At 39.2% G+C, this 23,642-nt stretch overlaps 1 protein-coding gene across 1 annotated transcript in view; it reads right to left on the bottom strand.

The window, feature by feature from the left end:
- The window catches only part of si:dkey-119f1.1 (uncharacterized protein LOC557127 homolog), a 180,014-nt gene that overhangs the window by 44,940 nt on the left and 111,432 nt on the right, over positions 1-23,642 (bottom strand). Inside the window, exons 18-23 of the mRNA XM_017723665.2 lie at positions 15,037-15,172; positions 14,390-14,470; positions 13,097-13,267; positions 10,060-10,197; positions 9,616-9,761; positions 474-599 (exon numbers count right to left, since the gene is read on the bottom strand). Of these exons, the coding sequence (XP_017579154.1) occupies positions 474-599; positions 9,616-9,761; positions 10,060-10,197; positions 13,097-13,267; positions 14,390-14,470; positions 15,037-15,172 (798 nt within the window). The remainder of the gene's footprint in view (positions 1-473; positions 600-9,615; positions 9,762-10,059; positions 10,198-13,096; positions 13,268-14,389; positions 14,471-15,036; positions 15,173-23,642) is intronic.

Below are 23,642 nucleotides of genomic sequence, written 5' to 3'. Positions count from 1 at the left end.
TTGAAGCCATAGAGTGCAACAAGATATCGAATAATGAGCAACAATATATCCCTGTGCATGTTCGATTTTTGTTATGGGCTTGTCAATTTAAACTTTGTGTGATTGGTTGGTTTGCGTGTCAGTCAAATGTCTCTCTCCTCTCAAAGACCGTAGTTCTCAAAATCTACCTTTTCCGACATACATGCCTGTATTTCAGTATGGTTTATATACAGCTTGCAGTTGAATTGGTTTAATTTCATCTAGCAATTTCACCCTAACAAATTACTTTGTTTTTTGAGTCTAGCAAAATGGTTTCTGTGCTCTTTGCCTGCCTGTTCACTACAGTGTTAATACCAGCTGTATTTCAGGCACTGATTAGACAACTGCTGCCCACTACACTGACTGGCAGATTTATTAGTCAACTACTTGCAACCCCTAGGAGACAAGCAACAGTAATAGTAGTGCTAACAATATCATAAAACTGAAGTGCTTACCTCCTCATTTCAGTATAGACATTATGCCGCGTGTTCGTGATCTTGCTGAGTAGGTGGATGAAGTGTTTGAGACCCTTTACGTGCTGGGCAACACTGTTATAGTTCTCCAAGGCCTCCTGGTACTGCCTAAGGGTATAATAGTAAAATTTAATTTACAGTGAGAACTACAAATAAAGTTTTATGATATGATTTCTACTTTAATAACAGTAATTTAATGGTCTGTTTATATAGGACTTTATTTAGCAATGCAGATCTATAATCACAAGACAGACGTTCTGTGATGTAAGCAGGTGCTAAGTCATGTAAAGCCTTAAAAAACTAGTAGCTGGGGCGTCATGTGACCCAGTGGAAAATGGCAGCTTGAGTTTTCACTCCGCTCTGTTTAGTTTTCTTTCTCGGCGCTATCCTCCCCAAAATTATTTTGAACACCACCTGATTGATGTTAAACGTGACTTAAAATGTCTGAGAATCAAGAGTCACAGGACTTTGCGCTGTTTTCATCTTCTCGGCCGCCCAGAGGAGCGAGGAAATAAAACACATGAACAACACGAGGAACCCCCACCGCCATTAACATCTCACGTGGTCCTGCTGACTGAGTTTCGTGCGATCGGCTCTCGGCTTGATGCACGTTTGGATACCATTGACAGTCATCTGGACACTTTAACCTCTAACCTTTCTTCACTGTGTGCAGCCCTTAATGACCAATCTGGAAAAGTCATTTCAAACGAGTCTAGATTAACCAAGGCAGAGAACAGGGTCTCGGCCATGGAAAACTGCACGGGCATGCACGACAATTGAATGAGTGCGCTCGTCAAAAGGTTGGAGCAGCTTCAGGCTAAAGTTGATGACTTGAACCGCGGACGGCAAAAAAACATTAAAATCGCCGGCCTCCCTGAAAGAGCGGAGGGCCCTATGCCGCTCGCCAAATTTCTCTGTGAGTCTCTGCCAAAGTGGCTCGACCTTCCGTCAGATTTCGCACCCGAAACAGTGTGCCCTCACGGATCCCTCGCGTGGGCTCCACCTCAGACTGTGCTGGTTCACTTCCTTCGCTATTCGGATAAAGAGGCAGTTCTCCGAGCTGCACTGCAGAAACACCAGGTGATGCACGAAGGGAACCAGCGCCAATTCTACCAAGATTTATCTGGTGAGGTCCTCAGGAGACGGCGCAAATTTAGCAAGGTGAGGAAAGAGTTTTCTGATCGCCAGCTGTTCAGAGGATTCGTTTATCCTGTGATGCGTTGATGTATTCATAACAGGGAGATCTGCCCGTTTTCATCGTCTGGAGCGGCCAAGGATTTTTTGATCAACATGGACAAAGATATGTAACTTTTTTGGAAATGCAGCTAATTTGGTGTTTGTCGTAACCTCTTTATAGATGATGTTGGAGGAAGCCTTTCCCCCAGATCTCTTATCTGTCTGTAAGGTGACAGAGACTATGATGCATGACGTTGTTTTGTTCTAATTCAATGGGCTATTATTATTATTATTTCTTTTTCTTTTGAGATCTGGGTAAATATTGCTTTAATGTAAAATTCCGGAGCGATGCTCATCTTGTTTCATTATTATTTTATGTTGTCTGCTGAGTGTGGGGTTTATTTTTTTCTCAGTGTTATTTTGCCATTGTCCTTGCATGGGTCTGGTGACCTATTTCGTTTGATGTGTCCTGTCATTTGGGGACAGGGCTGGTAGAGGGTGGGAAGGGGTGTTTGTGTTTTTGTGTGTTTTGTTGCACTCAAGGCTTTAAATTTATTCAAGATGGCACATTACATCGCAGTTACACTTTTTTGCTCATTTATTTTTGGGAATGAATGTAAATAATCATTTTAATACAGTGCGGCAAAAAAGTATTTAGTCAGCCACTGATTTATTTAAAAAAGTAAAAAAGTTCTCCTACTTAGAAAGATGAGAGAGGTCTGTAATTTTCGTTATAGGTACACTTCAATTATGAGAGACAAAATGAGAAAAAATCCAGGAAATCACATTGTAGGATTTAAAAAAATTTATTTGTAAATTATGGTGGAAAATAAGTATTTGGTCAATAACAAAGGTTCAACTCATACTTTGTAACACAACCTTTGGCAATGACAGAGGTCAGATGTTTCCTGTAAGTCTTCACCAGGTTTGCACACACTGGTATTTTGGCCCATTCCTCCGTGCAGATCTCCTCTAGAGCAGTGATGTTTTGTGGCTGTTGCTGGGCAACATAAACTTTCAACTCCCTCCACAAATTTTCTATGGGGTTGAGGTCTGGACACTGGCTAGGCCACTCGAGGACCTTGAAATGCCCTTACGGAGCCACTCCTTCGTTGCCTGAGCGGTGTGCTTGGGATCACTGTTATGCTGGAAGACCCAGCCACGTTCCATCTTCAATGCTCTAGCTGATGGAAAGAGTTTTTGGCTTAAAATCTCACGATACATGGCCCCGTTCATTCTTCCCTTAACACAGATCAGTCGTCCTGTCCCCTTTGCAGAAAAACAGCCCCAAAGCATGATGTTTCCACCCCCATGCTTCACAGTAGGTATGGTGTTCTTGGGATGCAACTCAACATTCTTCTTCCTCCAAACACAACGAGTTGAGTTTTTACCAAAAAGTTCTATTTTGGTTTCATCTGACCACATGATATTCTCCCAATCCTCTTCTGGATCATACATATGCTCTCTGGCAAACTTCAGATGGGCCTGGACATGTACTGGCTTAAGCAGGGGAACACGCCTGGCACTGCAGGATTTGAGTCCCTCTCGGCGGAGTGTGTTATTGATAGTAACACTAACGAGTCACATGACACTTTGGAGGGAAAATGACAAGCAGTGCTCAATTTGGACATTTAGGGGTGTAGTCTCTTAGGGGTGTACTCACTTTTGTTGCCGGTGGTTTAGACATTAATGGCTGTATATTGAGTTATTTTGAGGGAAGAATAAATTTACACTGTTATATAAGCTGCACAGACTACTTTTCATTGTTTCAAAGTGTCATATTGTCAGTGTTGTCCCATGAAAAGATATACTTAAATATCTGTAGAAATGTGAGGGGTGTACTAACTTTTGTGATACACTGTATGTACGTATGTTTGTCTCTTTGTTAGTCCGTCTACTCTTTCATCTATGTCACACTGACTAACACGCACACATACCTGCACTGACCACCTAACCTTGGCGGGCAAAAAAAAAAAAAAAAAAGAAACCTGATCAAACTGGGTTTGTAAATATTGTGGATTTTGTAAATACATCAAACACCCAGTTCTTATTTTGTCGCTTGACGCAGAAAAAGCCTTTGACCGCGTGAAGTTGGCCTTTCTTTTCGCCACACCTAAGAAATTTAATTTGGGACCAAATTTTATTAACCTAGTTAAACTTTTATATTCCGAGCCCCAGGCCACAGTTTTAATCAAGGCAAATGTCACAAACTATACATGTGAAAAGAGGCACAAGACAAGGTTGTCCTCTTTCACCTCTCATCTTTTTATCTTTTATTTATCTCTAATCCTGCTCAATCACTTCCTGTAATATTAAATAACGATCAATACAGTAAACTCTCTGGATATAAAATTAATCTTTCAAAGTCTACGGCTTTGTCGTTCAATGCCCCCACTGGTTCTTCTGCATCTCTGATATCTTTTCTTGGGGACAATTTCCCATTTCATTTGGCAACCGAGGGGTTTCAAATATCTGGGCATTTTCCTAACGCCAAATCTTAATAACCTTCTCTCTAAAAACTATCTGCCTCTTGTGAATAAGATTAAGTCTGATCTGGGTGCCTGGTGTTCTATCCCATTATCTTTCTTTGGCAGGATAAATGTTTTGAGAATGAATGTTCTTCCTCGTTTTCTATATTTATTTCAATCTCTTCCCTTTTATTTATCCGGTTCATTTTTTAAAGACTTGCATAGTCATTTTTCAAAGTTAAAAATCTAGAACTATAAAAACCTAGGCTTAAATTAACTAACTTACTGAAACCAAAGGAGAAGGGAGGCGCTGGTGTACCAAACATGCAGCTGTATTACTGGTCAGCTCAGTTCAAGCACAACAGCTGGTGACATGACATGCCCATGACATGCTCTCCTCTTCCAGTCCACTTCTTACCATTTATTAACAATGTGGAGAAGTTGAAAAATGTTACTGATTCTTTTGCTGTATCTAGTACTTTGATGACCTGGAAAGACGTTATAAAAAATATTTAAAGATACCTACATGCCTATCTCTGTCTTCCCCAGTTGCTCTTAATCCTGATTTGCCCACTCAGTTGCAAAATATACTCCTTAAATGGTTTAGACAAATGATTACACGGATCTCTTGTCTGTTTTCGGACAGAGTCATGTTGTCTTTTTTCCGATATCTTGGAGAAACACAGTTGATCAAAATCTGATTTTTTTTAGATACCTCCAGTTAAGACATTTTATTCAGTCTCTTTTAGGTAAGGGGGAGTTACAAATGGGTCTGACAGAGATGGAACTGCTATGCACTAAACAATATGACTCAAAAGGTTTCATTTCAAAGATTTACACTATGTTGTCCAACGAATCTATGTCTTCCTTGATAAACTTAAAGGGTATTTGGGAGAGGGACATAGAATTTGATCAAGATTTATGGGCTTCTGTTTGTTCAGGTCTATTCCCAAATTGTACCTCAATTAATGTGCATGAGCTTAATTTTCATTCATCATCAAAGTTCATTCATAGAATTTACCTGACACCAGTACGTCTGCACAGGATATTTCCGGAGAGATCGGACCTGTGTTTCAAATGCCAGATGCAAAAAGGCACATTTATTCATTGTTTTTTGGACCTGTGACAGAATTAATTCAATTTGGAGGGCAGTACATTCTGTTATGGAGGACATTTTTGATATTCAGTATACTATGTCTCCCTTGTTGTATCTGTTGAACAGTCAGCTCGATGAGACATCTGACTGTTGGATGAGACGGGCTTTTATTTTGCTGGTTTTTGTGGCAAAGAGGTGTATTTTGCTGCTTTGGTCCTCTCATCAGGCCCCTTCAGTGAGGATGTGGGTTTCTCAGCTTTCGTCCTTGCTCCCTCTAGAGAAGCTGACTTTGACCTGCGTCAACAATCAGCCAAGTTCTGGCGAATCTGGTCCTCTGTCTGGGAATATCTTAAGATGTTTGGTTAATGCCCTTCTCCTTTCTTCTAAAATTCTTCTAAAATCATTCTTGTTTGTGAATGTTATGTATTTAACAGTGCAACACTACTACATACCTTTATTACCTCCAGGCTAGACTACTGTAATGCACTACTGTCAGGATGTACGAGCAGGAATTTAAGCAAACTTCAACTAGTCCAAACTAAAACTAGAAAATTTGATCACATCAGTCCAGTGCTATCATCGCTTCATTGGCTGCCTCTTAAATTCCGTATTGATTATACAATTCTTTTGATATATAAAGCCCTACATGGGCTCGCTCCTGAGTACCTGCAAGACCTTATTTCCCATATCAGCATCACGACTACTTAGATCCCAGAGTGCTGGCCTAGTAATAGTTCCTAGAATTCTTATGGCTGCAGCTGGGGGATGAGCCTTTGCTTATAAAGCCCCCAAACTCTGGAACGATCCTCCAGAAAATGTTCGGGACTCAGACACAGTCTAAATCTTTAAAACTAGGCTGAAAACTCACTAGCTTTTGGTAGGTAATGTTCACCCTTAGATAAAGGCAGCAGATCCAGGGGTCCATGGACACAGGGAATTGTAGTAAACTGAGATGCTGGTGCTGTCGTCCCCCCTGCTCGCACGCAGTCACTCAGGTTTGTGGACGGTGGAGCGGAGGGATGCCAAACTGTTTCAGAGTGCTATCGTGTCTGTGTGTCCTTCTGGTTCTCTCCTTTTAGTCAAGCTGTCATAGTCAGATCTGCCAGTGTCATTAGCCACACTCTGTAAATGTTTACATCCCCTGTTTATGTACAAACGGATAGAATAAAACTAATTCCATCTCCCTGGTCATTAGAGGTATAAGCACAAAGCAGCTAATGATTTCATGAGGGAGGTAATGGCAGTATACTACATTTAGTACAAAAATTTGAATCTGGAAGGATCTACTCTCCAACAACTCTTTGTGACATTGATATTCATGTTAACATCAACCTTCAGTGCCTGTCAGAGCTTCTTCTGAGCTGCTGTCTGTCCTTTTATCCTTCATATTCTCAGTGATTAAAATTTTCGACAGCAGTTCCTCCATTCTGGAGGTCCCTTACCGTGACAGTGAAACAGTCCAACATTCTTTCCATCTTTAAAAGTAATTTTCAGACTTCTCTGTTTTTGCACACTTGTCCTCTGCCCATAACTTAATAACATTTACATGGAACCCTATTGTTTTGCTAGGAATTTTCTTCTTTTTGGCCTAAAACTGTTTGGGGAAGCGGACAGCATAAGGCATACAAACACCAGTCTAGAGCAACATTTGAAAAAGCATTTTAAATCTTCTGAATTATGAAGCCTTTAGTCAAAATTCTTGCTTATACATAAATTCTAGCTCATTTCAATTAAACTGATCATAGTGACCCATGAGTTTGCACCATATTTAGTCAAATATTATTCTACTAGTCTTTTTTTATATGATATATAATATATATATAATTTTATATATTATTTTTTCTTATATATTTTAAAGATATCCTTGCAACACTGATCATAAAATAATCACAGAAGTCTGGAGGTCGAGAGTTATTTAAATAAAATATATATTAGTCAACAATATGGCTGCCATGTACGAGTCTTCTGGATCCTTCTGGATTTAGCTTCATTTACAAAAGAAGCCAAAGATGAAAATCGTTTCGGCAAATTCTAATATTTCACATGACTTTGAAAGCATACGCCAACGTTGACACCAATTATTTAACAGGTTGTGCTGTAATAACCAAGAATCGTATTTAGCAACCATTTGGACAGTTAATTTGAAACTCTGCATGTTGCATCTTTGAATGATTTTATAAGATGATCTTTGATCTATATTCTGAGGTATTAAAGTAAGGTGTTCCTCCCTGGATTTTTATCGCATCCTCTCAAACTTGGTCTTAAACAATCAGTGAAGTCTCAAGGTCAACAGTTATTTAAAAAATCTTGCCTTTTAAGGACAATTTGGCTGCAGGACAAGAATTTATCAGTCTAGAGTCGCTTATTCTTATACAAGGAGCAATAAATCCACCAATGACGCTCTGAATGTGACCACATTTTCTATGCACTTACAAAATAATCAGCTAAAGAAGTATTTGAAATTTGGCTTGAATTGGCTTGAGTTGGCCTCTCAAGAACTCATTCTACTGTCAGTCTAAAGTATCATATTATATAAAATGGTGTCAAACATCACACAAATGTTATGCTTTACTAGCTGTGCCACACGTAGTAAATTCACAAAATTATAAATTAACGTACACTTAAGTATATCCATGTATATATCTCTTTCTAAAATCACACACATTGATGAAATGCAACTACAACTCAATAAGCTAAACAAAATACTCTCAACAAGATGTAAAACTCCATAAGTGAGCTGTTTGGATTAGCCTCCGATATTCCTGCTGCCACTGGGCTACAGAGGCTTTTGCTGAAAGAGACACATCAGGAACATCAAAACTACAAAATGTACTTTACTTAAGTGCTTTTCTTTTGTGGAATAAAATCCACTCTTCTCCACTGTGACAATTCTCGAGGCAAGGTACAAGGTAACTAATGTTAATCAGCTAGATTTTAATGACTTAACTGTAAATGTACATTGCACTCATTTATGCAAAGAACTACTTCATTCTAATTAGGTTACTCAGTATTGTATCAGTCATGGTATCAGTAGTAAAAAATATGTACTCAGTTGTTTTTGGTCTAAGAAAGAAAGAAAAAAATAGTATTGATGAATCCCTACAAATCTAAAGATTTGCTTACTTTTATTACTATGAGCTATAATAACACGTTTGCCAAGCACACGTGCAACATGTAATACAGATAATTCATGTTTGTTTACATTATTTTTTATTTATTGTATACCTTCTAAGAAAATGACTTGTACCTGCTTGCTCTTCAACAAGCACTGCTGTCTTTTTGGAACAAGCAAGCAAGCAAGCAAACAAAGAAGTAAATGTAAAAGTTATCACTTCTTTTTGTAAATCTGCATTGTAAATGTTTTATATTTTGATACAAAAACGAGTATCATATCATGAAATTTTGATTTAATTATTACATCCCTAGACTGTAGCCTAAAATCTAAGCGAAGATAGTTCCAAATGTAAGACAATGTAATACTCAACGTCTTAGATGTAAAATTTAATTTTAACCAAATTTTCACCATCATGTGTTGTGAGTCAGTTCAGAGTGTAGCATTTTGCAGCAGCTTTTTGGCAGCAACCTAACCTTAAACTATATTGTTTTTACATTTTTTTTTCTTGACTGTATTGTACAACATACAGATTATGTTGTGGTTTAAATTAAGTCAAAGTTATTGTTTAATAATAAAAATACACATTTGCAGTATTAACAATCTGCTGTTAACAGGTCATTGTTATTTAGTGTATTTCAGTATTCTCTATTAGAGTATAAGTGCAAACCCATATTACATACAGTGGTGTGAAAAAGTGTTTGCCCCTTCCTCATTTCCTGTTTTTTTTGCACAGGGTCATGATGGTTTGGATTTTTTTTCTCCTTTAATAATAAACACCTTCATTTACAAATTGCATTTTGTGTTTACTTGTGTTGTCCTTGACTATTGTTTAAATTGGTTTGATGTTCCGAAACACTTAAGTGTGACAAACATGCAAAAAAAACAGGAAATGAGGAAGGGGGCAAACACTTTTTCACACCACTGTATGTACTAATTTGGGGTATATTGAGCATAGCTATCAATATAAACAAAACCAAAATGTTTAATGAAATGACTGGAATACCTCCTGCTTTATTTAATATGTTATATTTTTAATTTAAATAGAGCTGTTTTAGTCAGCTGTCTTAGCCATGCTATGGACTAAAGTCTCTATTCAGGAAAGAATACAGGGTTAAAAGCGGAATGAGAAATGAAATGTGCTTCAATACTAGTTGAATATGGAACACTTAATATTCCAAAAGGCAAAAATATATACAATTCAATATCCTGAACAGATCTATAAATACCAATATTTTTCAACACAAATATTTTAGTGGACACTGTACATACCTGATTATGGTGTCTCTGTCTCCATGTTGGTCTTGCTGAGTGCTAATTTTATGTTTTAAATGACTGATCTCATTGTCAAGACTCTTAGCTGTTCTTCTTATATCTAAACGCTCTGGGCAGATTTCTGAAGCTTTCACTACAGAAGCCTGTTGGACAAAAGCAAAGCAAAAATTTCCACTGATAAAATGCATCAAAGGCAGATTTTTTTTTTTTTTGAAAACAAAATAGGTTCTTTCTTCCAAAGAAAGACATAATTCAACTAAAGTTTCTCTGTAAAGTATGCCAGCCAGGCAGAGTCTGTGAGTAAGATGACTATTGTTCTTATTTGCCTGAAAAAGAGCTCATGCTAAATATGAAACAACTTTGTTTTTAACCATTTTCCTAAAACAAGGTGAAATTTGTAAAAAATTGTCAATGGCTAAAAAGTGTATGAAAATGTCATACCTTCAATTCCTGTTCCTTATTTTCCAAGATCATCTTCTGAGCTTGTATGTTGTTGATGTGTGCTTTACGTTTCTCCTCATAATGTTTCTTATGGTGCATACTTTTTTCTACATCTTGGTCACTCTTACTCAGCTCCTCCTGCACATCAAAAAATAAATAAATAAATCAATCAATCAATCAATCAAGAAATAAAATCCTAACTGACACATGAAATTGTGTCAAATAAAAACATATATAGTTTTGGAGAACCAAGGCAATTGAGAATTCCAAAGTCTATACAACTACTGCTAGAACCTGAGAATTCCAAAGTGCATATAATTGCTACTAAATCCAACTTAAGTGTTACTTAAAGTGATTATTACTATTATTAACAACAACAACAACAACAACAACAACAACAACAATAAATATAGCCGCAAGCGGCGATGAGCAGGTTCAAGCACGCAAAAGCAGTACCAGCCTTACTGCAGGTTTAGCCCATCAGGCCTAAAAAGGCCTCAAGCTGTTTGGATCTTATTCAAAGGCAGAGTGAATAGAACTGAAATGATGTCAATTCATCAAAAGGCCTTCAGTTGCCATAAACAACGAGCAGAGGTCTTTACCCACATTATAAGTTTCCATTCATATGTACTGAGCTACACTGGTTTGTAGAACATACAGGAGGTTTTCAACATAGATGTCAGAACTACATGACCATTGGCAGCATTTCTCACATAGTACCACTTGCACAGTGGACTGGTTCAGTATTTAACCCACTGACCATAGTGAGGCCTAATGAGGTCATAAGGAGCCCTTTACGTGTAGAGCAGCTCAGTGAAACTGGGTCAGAATCAGTCAAAAGGCCCCAATATGATATCATTATTGATCAAGGACAAAAACCATAGACGTTCACCAGGTTTTGGTCAGAATGACCTTTTGACCTTTGTATATTAAGCCTTTGTATAGTGAAATCTTTGAACAAATAAGGCAAAATACCAGACAAGCAGTACAATTTTTGACATGACATGCAATTAGAAAGTTGTTCAGGTGAGTGAACTGAGTCATATGGCACCAATTGTTTGTTGATCAACCTTGTGATAACATTGTAATAGCAATTTAATTGATCATTGATTTAATAATCAATTGTGAATGTTTTTTGAGTGCTGAAGTGCCCCCTAAAGGCCCATCCATCCATCCATCCATCCATCCATCATCTTCCGCTTCTCCGGGGTTCGGGTCGCGGGGTCAGCATCCTAAGCAATGAGGCCCAGACCTCCTTTTCCCCAGCCACTTCCACTAGCTCTCCAAGTGGGATTCCGAGGTGCTCCCAGGCCAGCTGGGCGAAATAGTCACGCCAGCGTGTCCTGGGTCTTCCCGGGGTCTCCTCCCAGGTGGACTTGCCTGTGATACCTCCCGAGGGAGGTGTCCAGGAGACATCCTGACCAGACGCCCGAACCACCTCAGCTGGCTCCTCTCGACGTGAAGAAGCAGCGGCTCTACTCCGAGTCCCTCCCGGATGGCCGAACTTCTCACCCTATCTCTAAGGTAGAGTCCAGACACCCTGGGGAGGAAACTCATTCCAGCTGCTTGTATTCGCGATCTTATTCTTTCGGTCATTACCCAAAAGCTCATGACCATAGGTGAGGGTGGGAACGTAGATCGACCGGTAAATCGAGAGCCTTGCCTTATAGCTCAGCTCTTTCTTTACCACAACAGACCGGTAAAGAGCCCGCATCACTGCTGACCCAGCACCAATCCGCCTGTCAATCTCCCGCTCCCTTGTACCATCACTCGTGAACAAGACCCCGAGATACTTGAGCTCCTCCGCTTGAGGCAAGAGCCTATCCCCGACCCAGAGAGGGCTCTCCGCCTTTTTCCGCCTGAGAACCATGGTCTCGGATTTAGAGTTACTGATTCTCATCCCGGCCGCTTCACACTCGGCTGCAAACCGATCCAGCGAAAGCTGAAGTTCGCAGCCTGATGTCCCCAATAGGACCACATCATCTGCAAAAAGCAGCAATGTGACCGTGAGGTCACCAAACCGGACACCTGACTGCGCCTAGAAATTCTATCCATAAAAATTATGAATACAATCGGTGACAAAAGGCAGCCCTGACGGAGTCCAACTCTCACTGGGAACGAGTCTGACTTACTGCCGGCTATGCGAACCAAACTCCAGCTTTTTTTGTACAGGGCCTGAATGGCTCATAGCAAAGAGCCATGTACCCCACACTCCCGAAGCACCTCCCACAGAATACCCCGGGGAACACAGTCGAATGCTTTCTCCAGATCCACAAAGCACATGTGGACTGGCTGGGCAAACTCCCATGAACCCTCCAGAATCCTGGAGAGGGTGAAGAGTTGGTCCAGTGTTCCACGACCAGGGCGGAACCCGCATATGGCAGCCATAATGTTTGCAAATATCAAGATTTTTTTGATAAATCCTGATAAAGAGACTCTCCCGAGTTGTGGCGAGATGCACACAAATGAATACACACAACATAGGAACCCACTTTGGTTAACCTACGTGAGTGGAAAATCACAGCAACATCCCATTCATCACATATGGTCCATACATGGAAATTACAAAAGCAACCTATTCAGGGTTCATCTTGTTTATGACAAACTTTGCCTTAGTTAGCAGAACATGACAAGTATAATATGATAATATATAATATATATAATATATGATAAGTCCTGTACTGCAATTTTGCCATATGTCTCAACTTGTCATGCATTTTACTCTTTTTATAAGGACCAAGTATGCTAGCTGTTTAACCTATTTTTTCTGACAGGGAAAGACATTAGTATTCTTTTTTAAATGTTATCCTATATTTAGTGTTTTTATTATAATTTGTTGAACACCCTCATATCTGCAAGGAAATCTGTGTGCTGTGATGTGCTTTTTCCCTTTCATTAACTATTTGGAGCTTATCCATGATGGAAATACGTATATAAGTTTTGAGAGGAAAGGAAAAAAAAATACATTTGGTTTGCAAACTGCCATCAAAAGAGCTTATTGTAGACTGGTGTAATTTATTTTCTAATAACAACTGACCTTAATGGGTTCTGCCTCTTCAGCCACACTGTTTATGGTTTCTTTGTGCTGGCGGTAGAGAAGTTCCACTTCCTCATATGCCCTTTTCAGTGTGAGCATCTGCTGCTGCTCGGTCTCATATTCCTCCTGACAAACAGCTAACCTGCTACTCAGCTCCTCTAATTCATCTTCCTATGAAGAGAGAAATAAACAAGTAAAGACTTCTTACCTCTTTTGCTCTGCAAACCGTGCAGTCACTGAGACAATTCACAACCTACTATGACAGGAAGATGTACGTGATTCATCCCAAGGGGAAATTTGGGTGCTACAGTACACTTGCAGAAATAAACATACTTAACTATCACTGGGGCAGTACCCCTCTTGTTACCTGGCTTGAAACCTTAAGGATACATCTCAGTACCTTTAGTCAGGGGACATAACTGTACCATAATCCATTGAAATTCTATTTTCTAAGTCGCACTGACTCCATACAACCCATCTCGTCTCCAGGCTTTTTATTTTATTGACTTATTTTATTAAAACATTAGGTTATATAAAAGGTACAAATACATACTTTTCAATTGGAAAAAGGTGCACAATTGTACCTTAAAACCACTGTTGTACCTTTGAGGGCATATTTACAATGTTTGTAGTTTGATGAACACAAATTGTACCTGCACTGAACACTGTAGCAAAATATAAGAAATACATATTGAACACAATAAATACACTTACTGCACGTTTAAACACACACGTTTCTCTTAAATTAGAGAGGACATCCCTCACTTCTACTATATTTTTGGATTGCTGTAGCCAAACCTAGACCTAAGCTGAATCTTAACCTCAGTATCCAAAAAGTTAGAAGTTGCCTATAGCAAGATGAGCACACACACACACACAAACTGCAAAACATCAAAACATTTTAAAAAACATTTTATCAATATGACATGGGTAACAATCACTTAATTCACCTATTTCCCACTCATACGATAAACGAGTTCAAGCTAATCTACTTTTAGCTTGAACTCAGGTTAGGGTCTTTCTGTGGACAGGCCTTGGAGTTCAACAATGACAGCTTCTGTGGTGGCTTGGCAGGTCACAGTTTTTTTCTGCCTGTAATTCTCAAACCATGTTTGCAGAAGGCTTTGAAGTGAATTACTGATGGCCAAACAAAACTTTTCAAATGTTGATGAAACTTAAACAAACGCAGCTTACTACTGAGACTAATGAATGTTGCAGTAATGATAATGGCCATTTATGAATGGTTTTACAAGTACAAGTGTAAAAGCACCACAAACAAAATGAGAATACTACCAGTGGCTTCAGGTCTTCTGACTGCGGCTCTTCCACAACACACAAGTCATTCACCTCCATCTGAAGTTTTCGGCATTGATCCTGTAGATTCAGTGACAGCAAGGAACAACAAACAAACCAAAAAACCCCAAAAAACACTTTTAGTCAGGTATGTTCAGCTTAAAGGTCAACATGCATTCTAGCACCAAAAGTAATGATAAGAGTGTTTCAAGTAAAGTATCAAGTATTTCAAGTATCAAGCTTCCATTTGCGTATGACATGCCTTAGGCTCGTTAAAGACAGGGGATTCTTAGTTGGATAACTGGATGTTTAAGTTGTTCTGTGAAAAACTATCAAACTGCACTTTCATTTTAAAAAGTTATTAACAGTGAAGACAACTACTAACAGATATTTGTATCTAGTGTAAATGCTTTTTATACTATTATATACTGTAGTACATTCTATACAACTATGCTCTTTATACTCACACAGCAATCAGATAAGTGATAGCATACTGTGAGCTTTCATTTCATCAAACAAGTGAGGCTGTGTAAACACTCTAAGCCAAGTAGCAGGAAGCTCCAATTTCTGAGCAGTCATAAACGCAGCAAGAAATATATTCAAACTTAAATGCATGGTTTGCAAGTCAGATATAAACAAAAAAATACCTTGACCCTTCTGTGATCATCAAGGGTTCTCTTCAGCAGAGCTTCATTTTGATTAATGTTGGTGATCACATCCCGAATCTGCTGCTTGAAACCCTTAAAATGTGCCTCTTGAGTCCTCAAGGACACTTGTAAATGCCTTAAGAGAGGGAAAGCGACAGGGGAAATATTACAAATTTGTGTGGAGTGACACACCAGTGATACCACCAATGACACTCATTAAACAAATTAAACACGTTCAGTTCATTTCAAGAGTGAAGAAGCAGTATTCATTGAAATAGGAAAATACGCTCTACTGTAAATTTTAATTTTTTTTATATTCTTCATACTAATATTTGATGTAAACTAAATGTAGAAAGAAATTACTTTACTGAATGAAATTTAATATACATTGTTTAATAAGTCATTGCATTTATCAAAATATTTGTTTCCTTGCTTATTAAAGCAATATCCTACATGAGTTCAAATTTTACTTTATAGGCCTAAATAAAAATTTCAGCCTAAAGTATTCCTGACACTATTTTTTTTTTTTTTTACACAAAACCAGGGTTACCTAAAAGGGAGGAAGAAGGGCAAAACTTTCAGGGGCCATGCCATTATGGGAGGCCCAAGGCCCAAGAAGCTGAGCACTGAGTTCAGAATGCATGAGACTGGACAGATGCATCAAAAATTCTGCATTCTTCAAACAGAAAGTATTAGGGATCCCAAAATCTGTGTCTGAGCCAAAGTAGATCAGAACATGGCTCGAGTACAATGCAGCGAGGCACCTTTAGCTTGAGTGAATGCCACCTCTGCTCTCCTGGTTTGTTTTTGTCTGCTGCAGTTTAAGTGGTAGGTCCTCCTCTTCTAATTCTGATGATTTTCACAACCACGCAAGTACACATTAAGCCCTTCCTGTGGTTTCATGATGTTTTAACTTCCTAAATAAATGTATTCATTATGCCCAAATATTGAAGTACCCTAGATTATTTGCAGTCAGATACAATTCATGACTGAGGCACAGGCCTGCACACAATTACAATTGTGCTGCAGTTCGGCAGGTATTTCTCATTTACCTGTATAAGATCCTTTAGTCCAGAATGCATCTGACCTACTGAAGTCTGATTGAAACATAAAATCCTTACGTAAAAGATACAAAGGCCTCTCTTCATCTGCGTGACTGTATGTACCATAGATCCTTAAGGGCATTAACTGTGTTTCTTTGTCCATGAACACAACAGAGACATCGCCCTGTCCTAAGACATTTCTGTACTACTGTTGGTGGGGGTAGTGTATTGGGGCAACACCTCTGCATTCTACTTTGTAGACTGGGGTTCAGTGCTTGCCTGGGTAAACACCCTAAACTATACCAATAAGAGTCCTTGGGCAAGACTCCAACCTACCTCCTTCCTAGACTCCTACCTTTGCCTTCATGTGTAAAATGATCAAATTGTAAGTCGCTCTGGATAAGAGCGATTGCCAAATTCCATTTTTTTTTTTTTTTTTACATTTATACAAACAAAACCTTATTTTTTCACGATTCGGTTTTGTAATGAAAAATTCACATATTAAATCACTTTAGCACAGGTCATCATGCAATTATAAATGTTTAAAGGAGATGCCTTTTTAAAAATGGTTTTACAAAATGGTCACCAAAACTGACATTTCAATTTTGATTTCAACTTTTATTTGGTGCCCATTTAAAGCCTTATTTTATATGCCATTAACACTTCTGCCTAGGTTGACCCTTGAAACAACCGGAATTCCAACGGCTTCTGTATTGTATGTTGCAATGACTGACTCTGCAACTGTAGCCCTCTCATTCAAATACTGTTTTTAAATAACAAATTAAACTGATACTTCTCTACTTATTTCAAACAACTGCAATGGCATAATTTTTATATGAAAATACAGTACATGGACAGGATTCATGAACAAAGAGCAAAGTACCAAAAGCAACAGCAAAGTGGAAACTACAGTTCTGCTTGAGACAAAATGTAATGGTATGGGTAATGGTATAGCAAGGCTACAATCATGGCACAACTGGAAAATCTTGCAAATACCTATTGGTCATCCGGGATAAAAACTACTTTTTATGTTCACCCTGCATTCAATATGATTTTCATGTTCATGTCAAGCCTGCATTCACATGATAAAAATGAAAAGTAATAAATATATGCCAATGAAGCTTATTTTGTTCACTCATATAACAAAATGCACTGCTTTTTAAAAATCTCTCTTTAAGGTAACATTTGAGTAAATTAAACAAATGTGATTAATGGTGATAAACTACAATAAGATTGGCTTTTTTTTGATACTCATTCGCAAACAAAAAAAATCTTGTTTTTATTCAAGTTAATAATATGGTAAGCTATGTGTCCAACACAAAGCACAAGAGTCATGTGAAACTGGTGACAACCCATTACATATGCGCACACACAAAATTGTGCTAACAACAACCGTCTTGCATCCTTCCCTTTAGACAGTTCATTACAGACTTTACTTACTTGTCAATAAAGATTATGCAGGATTTTTGGAAAGAGGATTTAGCCCCTATTGTGAAACCTGTCAAAGGTGAGCTGATGGAATGGTATTGCTCTCTCTTAGATGAGAATTAGCTAGCTAAAATTCTCTACCTTAGATGCAGATGTTACTACTTTGGCTATCAAAGAAAGTACGTCAGAATTCTTCATAAAATGGAGGTCTAGCTTTACCAAATCTAAAGTTTATTTAGATCTGAGAATGGTTCATTTATGCTCTGAGCTTGAAGGACACACCTTAGACAAGTGATCTCTTGACATTACTGAAAATGTCTTTTTATACAGCACTTTTAGGGTTTGGCGAGAAATAAAGTATGAGTGGAGCAAATCACTTGCCTGCATTAATGAGAAATTACAATTTCTCCCCTGGGGTAATGAACAGCATATTACCTACTAGCATGAAAAAAGCAGTAGAAAGTCACTAAAGACAATGTCATTCCCCTGAAGCATCAACAAATTCTTAATTTTCTGAAACAAAAAACTAAGATAAAGGTGCAAATCCATATAGGAGGTTATTTGGTGCGGACATCATCACTGGACACTCACACGCGACCTTCTCGCCGCACCCCACTGCTGGACGGTGATACGCAGCCTTCTTGATGCACCTTGACACAGGATGTGGATGCTGAAACTGGTGTACAACCTTCACTATGTGGCGCCGATGGCAGGCATTTACATCAAGCACTGCTGTGAGCTCCAGTCTCCACCATTCACACGGATAGCTGGAGACTATCATCAGATACGTTAACAGAAACTCAGCAATAACCTACTCCTTCTCAGGTGCCAAGGTAAATGACCTTATGCAGCAGCTCCCTTTTGCTAAGCACTCATTCACAGTGTGATTATACACACAGGCTGTAACAACATCAAAGACAAAAAACTGCACTCTTGAAAAAAGTTTTTTTTATCTCTGGCTCAAGCCCCTCTTTTGGTGTTTTTAGCCGCTTGTTAAACCTTCACAGTTGGCTTCAGGAAGCATGTCTAGTGAATCATTTGTTTATTTATCAACAATTTTTATCTTTTCTGGAACTCTCCACACTTGTATAGGAATGAAGAAATTCACTCCAGCAGGCCTGGTTTAAAGAATGGTTACACAGAATTTGACTTTGTTCTTACCTGGAAATGACTACCTGAAACAAGTAAGCTATCCCTGTAGTCATTACCAATTACCACTGTACCTAGGATCAGCCACTCAAACAAGGGAACAAAGGGGAAGGAAATTTCATCAACCCAGCCAATCTTCTCAGCATAAAGCCATCCTGGTCACCTGGTTAGATATAGTAGTTTTGACTGTATCCTTGTCAAAAGAATCTGTGTCCAACTTAGGTAGCCCTGCCTGGTTATAATCTAAACAGAGCTGATAGGAAAGGGTTGGCGCAATGGCTATTTACATCTGTTATTCAAGTAAAACTTAATTCATTATCTAAAGAAACATGTTTTGAACTTTTAGTTTTAAAAGGTGTGCACAGGAGCTAACACATTTAGCTTTATCCAACAGGCCTGATGAAATTAGTTCTATTGGTGTCTTTGACCCTGGTTTCAGTGTACACTGCCATATCAGATGCCTCAGAAGCACTAGCACATTAAAGAATTCCTAAACAAACTGGCGCTCGGTGAAATCCACATTTTTAGTGCTGTTTACTTTTTTTTGAAAAACTTTCCTGTCAGTGGTAAACAAGCATGTCACCCTGTAAAAATATAAGAATCAGTTATAGATCAAATCCCTGGTTCAAATCAAAAATATCTTCTTTGTTCAATGGAAGAAATAAAGCATGGGCCCTAACTAAAAGACATGGTGACATTTTACATTTTAATTAGCGACCAATGGTTTACTGATTAGAAGGAGATTTGCCAAACATGTAATACTCTCTTTGCAGCTGCTGAACATTAATTTATTTATCTATTTTATCAAGCAGAATTCCCAGCATCGGGAAAACAGCACATATATCGCCACTTCACAAAGGAGGTGATGCCTCTGATCTTAATAACTATAGACCCATCTCAAAAATGATCTTGAAACCTTAGTGAATGATCAACTCAAGACATTTCTCCACAGAAATTCAATTTTACCATACTAGCAATCTGGTTTCAGATAAAAGCACAGCATAATCTCTGCGGTTGCTCTCATCTAAGACAATCTTTTCGGTGGATAAAAAGAAACAATGTGCAGCCATTTTCACTGATCTCTCCAAAGCCTTTGATACAGTTGATAATTCCTTACTTTTAAAAAAGTTTTCAAAGTATTGTTTTTTGATCTCAGGGCTACTAACTGGATTAGAAATTATCTCTCTGACAGACGTGTGGCCCTGGGACAAAGTAAATCAAAGCTACATCCAATATCAAAGTGAGTCCCTCAAGGTTGATCATGGAATCAACACTATTGCCTGTTCTGGATTAGGGTGACATGTTACACAGATATGCACCTGTAACTATGTTGAAATGACTCTACACCGCGCTTCCTTAAAATTTATTACTGGTGACCCCTACAATACCAATCACTGTATAATATACGAAAAGGATGGCTGGTGTCCCTCAATGTATTCTGAGTATAAATTACTGGGGGATATATGTTGTAACTGTATGTTTTCAAACTTCTGTAAAGCTGCTTTGTGAGAACATTGTTGTAAAAAGCGCCATACAAATAAACTTGAATTGAATCGATTGATTAATATGAGGATCTGGTAAATGGCATAAAGGTCATGAATGTAAATAGCAGAGGGGACAATTACTGTTCATCTATTGAATATAAAACTGATAAAAAAATGAAATGTGCCCTGAACAAAATTATGGCATATTATTTTAGGGGTCAAAGCACTAGAGGGGCATGAAAACCTGTTGCTTTTGCTAGAATTTTTAAGCTCCAAGCACGCAACATTTTTCTTATTATTCTTTTTATTCCTGAAAAAAAGTGTTGTGGAGAAGAGACCATATGTCCTAGATATACCAAATTTGGTGAGTAGGTGTAGTGTGTGTGCATCTTGCCAGGCAACAAATGACCCTGATTGGTCAAATTTAAATTACCCTTCAAATCACAACCTTAAGGTGTTACCAAATCTCTACCCACACCCCCCATCTCTACCCCTTACATCTCTATTCATATCCCTGTCTACAACCCCTCCAAAGTCCTTTTGTTCCTCCTTCATCCTCCTGAATTTTCAATGACTAAATTGAATATAAGGTCCTTCCAAAAAATCTTGTCAGACTGGACTGCTGACCAGAGTAGAATGGACTGCTAACCAGACTAGACTGCTGACACACTGATGACCAAGCTGTGTTCGTGCATGATCGTCTACATGCACGTGAAAAGGACCAGACTCCTGATCCTGTTGATTGAGTGTTGATAGACTACGCTGTACCCATACTGTGCATGTGGAAATAAACTACAATCAACACAGAAGCTTAAGTCTCCTGACTCTTCTTGCCAAATTTCTAACAACTTGAAGCCGTACCACGGATGGCTTACTGAAACCCACATGGTGAGTAGAAACTTCATTTTCGAACTGAAGAGAAATTCTGTATTTTTCAGATAGTGGAGTCAGTAAAAGTTAACCTCTCTGAAGAGAGAAGTTTACTTGTTGTCACTGATAAAGAAACCTAGTGTTTCTTGTGGCTATTATCCCTTTTGTTCCAAAGGGAAGTTTACTTGTCATCACTGGTAAAGAAAGTTTATTTTTTTGTGGCTCTTATCCCATTTGTTCCAAGGGTTGTTGTCACTTGTCATTGATATTTATTTGTTTTTTACTTGATTTTCTCACCAATTTAGTCATCTCCAATTCCACCCGCTAGTTAGGACTCCCCTGATCACACGCTGCTACCAACGCTAGGAGGCCTCCGAGACCTGTGAAACCAACCACTGCTTCTTTACAAACTGCTGCTCACACAACGTCACGGGACAGCCAAAGTGCCCTAGGGAGAGTTAGCACCCCCTCGACTCCGGCATTAGAGCCCCTCACAGCGAGGGTGATGACTCGGCGGTCTAGCCGGAAAGCTAAGGCTAATGTTAACGCTGAGGCCAAAGCTAGCCCACCGGAACACCACGCTCCTCCGATTCGCATGTCAAACAGGTTTGGCCCCCTCAGTGAAGCACCCACTGTGAAGCCTGTTAAAAGTACTCTGGTTATAGGAGACTCGACACTCGAAACGTGAAAATTGCTACTCCTTTAGGGGCGCCAGCAGTAACGTTTAGATGTTTATCGGGAGCCGGACATTAGTGGCCGGACATTAGTGGCAACCTTAGACTGTTAGCTGATAAGAGATATTCGAGGATAGTCATTCATGTAGGGGCCAATGATATCCCTCTGCGGCAGTCTGAGAAAACTAAGGCTAATATTAGAGAGGTGATTAAACAGGCCCACACGATGTCCGATGGCGTAATTTGCTCTGGCCCCATCCCAATGCAGCGTGGCGCTGAAGCCTACAGCATAGCTCACAGTCTCTTAGTTAGTCGGCAGAGTAGCGTAAACAGCTGCTGACAGTCCAGAGCCGGAACCAGGCCGCAGACAGACAGGCTTAACCGACCGTCTACGATCCGCCTTGAGGCGTCACCCAAGTTTAACTCTATTGAGACTGTGTCTTTGTCCCGAATTAAAACTAAATTTAATCATAGAAAAACTCAATCAGCCCGTTTAAACAACCTAATCAACATATATCCGTGTTCTGATGATAGCACTAACACCTTAGTAACAACAGTAACAAAACAGAGGTTCTCCTTCTGGGTCTGAAATTAGTAAGAAATAAACTACCAGATTTAATTTTAAATCTCGCCGACTTCAGCAAAAAATCTTGGCGTCATAATTGATTCAGATCCATCATTCAATCAACACATAGGCAGCATCACTAGGACAGCTTTTCTACATCTTCGCAACATTGCCAAGATAAGAAATGCCCTATCCCTCCTGAGTACTTACAAGACCTTATTTCCCATTATGAGCCATCACGACTACTCAGATCCCAGAGTGCTTGCTTATTAATAGTTCCCAGAATTCATAAGGCTGCAGCTGGGGGAAGAGCTTTTGCTTATAAAGCCCCCAAACTCTGGAATGATCGTCCAGAAAATGTTCGGGACTCAGACACTGTCTAAATATTTTAAGACTAGGCTGAAAACTCACTTGTTCAGTTTAGCTTTTGGTAGGTAATGTTCCCCCTTAGATAAAGGCAGCAGATCCAGGGGTTCATGGACACAGGGAATTATAGTAAACTGAGACATTGCTCGCACGCAGTCACTCAGGTTTGTGGACGGTGGAGCGGAGGGATGCCAAACTGTTTCAAAGTGCTGCCGTGTCAGTGTGTCCTTCTGGTTCTCTCCTTTTAGCAAAGCTGTCATAGTCAAATCTGCCGGAGTCATTAGCCACACTCTGTAAATGTTTACATTCCCTATTCTACATACAAACAGACAGAATAAAACTAATTCCCTCTCCCTGCTTTTTTTCCGAGTATACAATCGCCCACATGTCCGGCCGGACACTGAAGGACGACTGACTGTCGAGCCCTCCTGCTACCCACTTCAGACCAGCTGCCCACTCCACCCTACACTGATGTTCTCATAGACTCCTAGCTGTTACTACTACTAATACTACTGCTATTAATATTAGTAGCATAATCACTTGTAGGTAGTTTGACCAGAGGAGGATGGGTCCCCCCTGGTGAGCCTGGTTCCTCCCAAGGTTTCTTCCTCAGTTCTGAGGGAGTTTTTCCTTGCCACTGTTGCCCCTGGTTTTGTCCGCCGTTTTTTTTTTTTTTTTTTTTACATTCTTGTTAAAACTTTGTCTTTTCTGGAATTCTGTGAAGCTGCTTTGTGACAACATCCATTGTAAAAAGCGCTATACAAATAAATTTGATTTGGACTCCCGGCTACGGACGGCTGTAGCATCACTAGGGATCGAACTCGTGATCTCCTGATTATAGGGCCAATGCTTAGACAGTTGTGCCACTTGGGAGCCCAACCTAGTGATTTTTGTGGCTATTATTCCCTTTGTTCCAAGAGAAGTTTACTTGCTGTCCCTGATAAAGAAACCTAGTGTTTATTGTGGATGTTATCCCCTTTGTTCCAAGTAAAGTTTACTTTTTGTCACTGGTAAAGAAACCTAGTTT

Source organism: Pygocentrus nattereri, chromosome 20 (genome assembly GCF_015220715.1).
Source record: "Pygocentrus nattereri isolate fPygNat1 chromosome 20, fPygNat1.pri, whole genome shotgun sequence".
NCBI classification, from domain to species: domain Eukaryota; kingdom Metazoa; phylum Chordata; class Actinopteri; order Characiformes; family Serrasalmidae; genus Pygocentrus; species Pygocentrus nattereri.
This window is presented reverse-complemented; position numbering and strand designations above follow the sequence as displayed.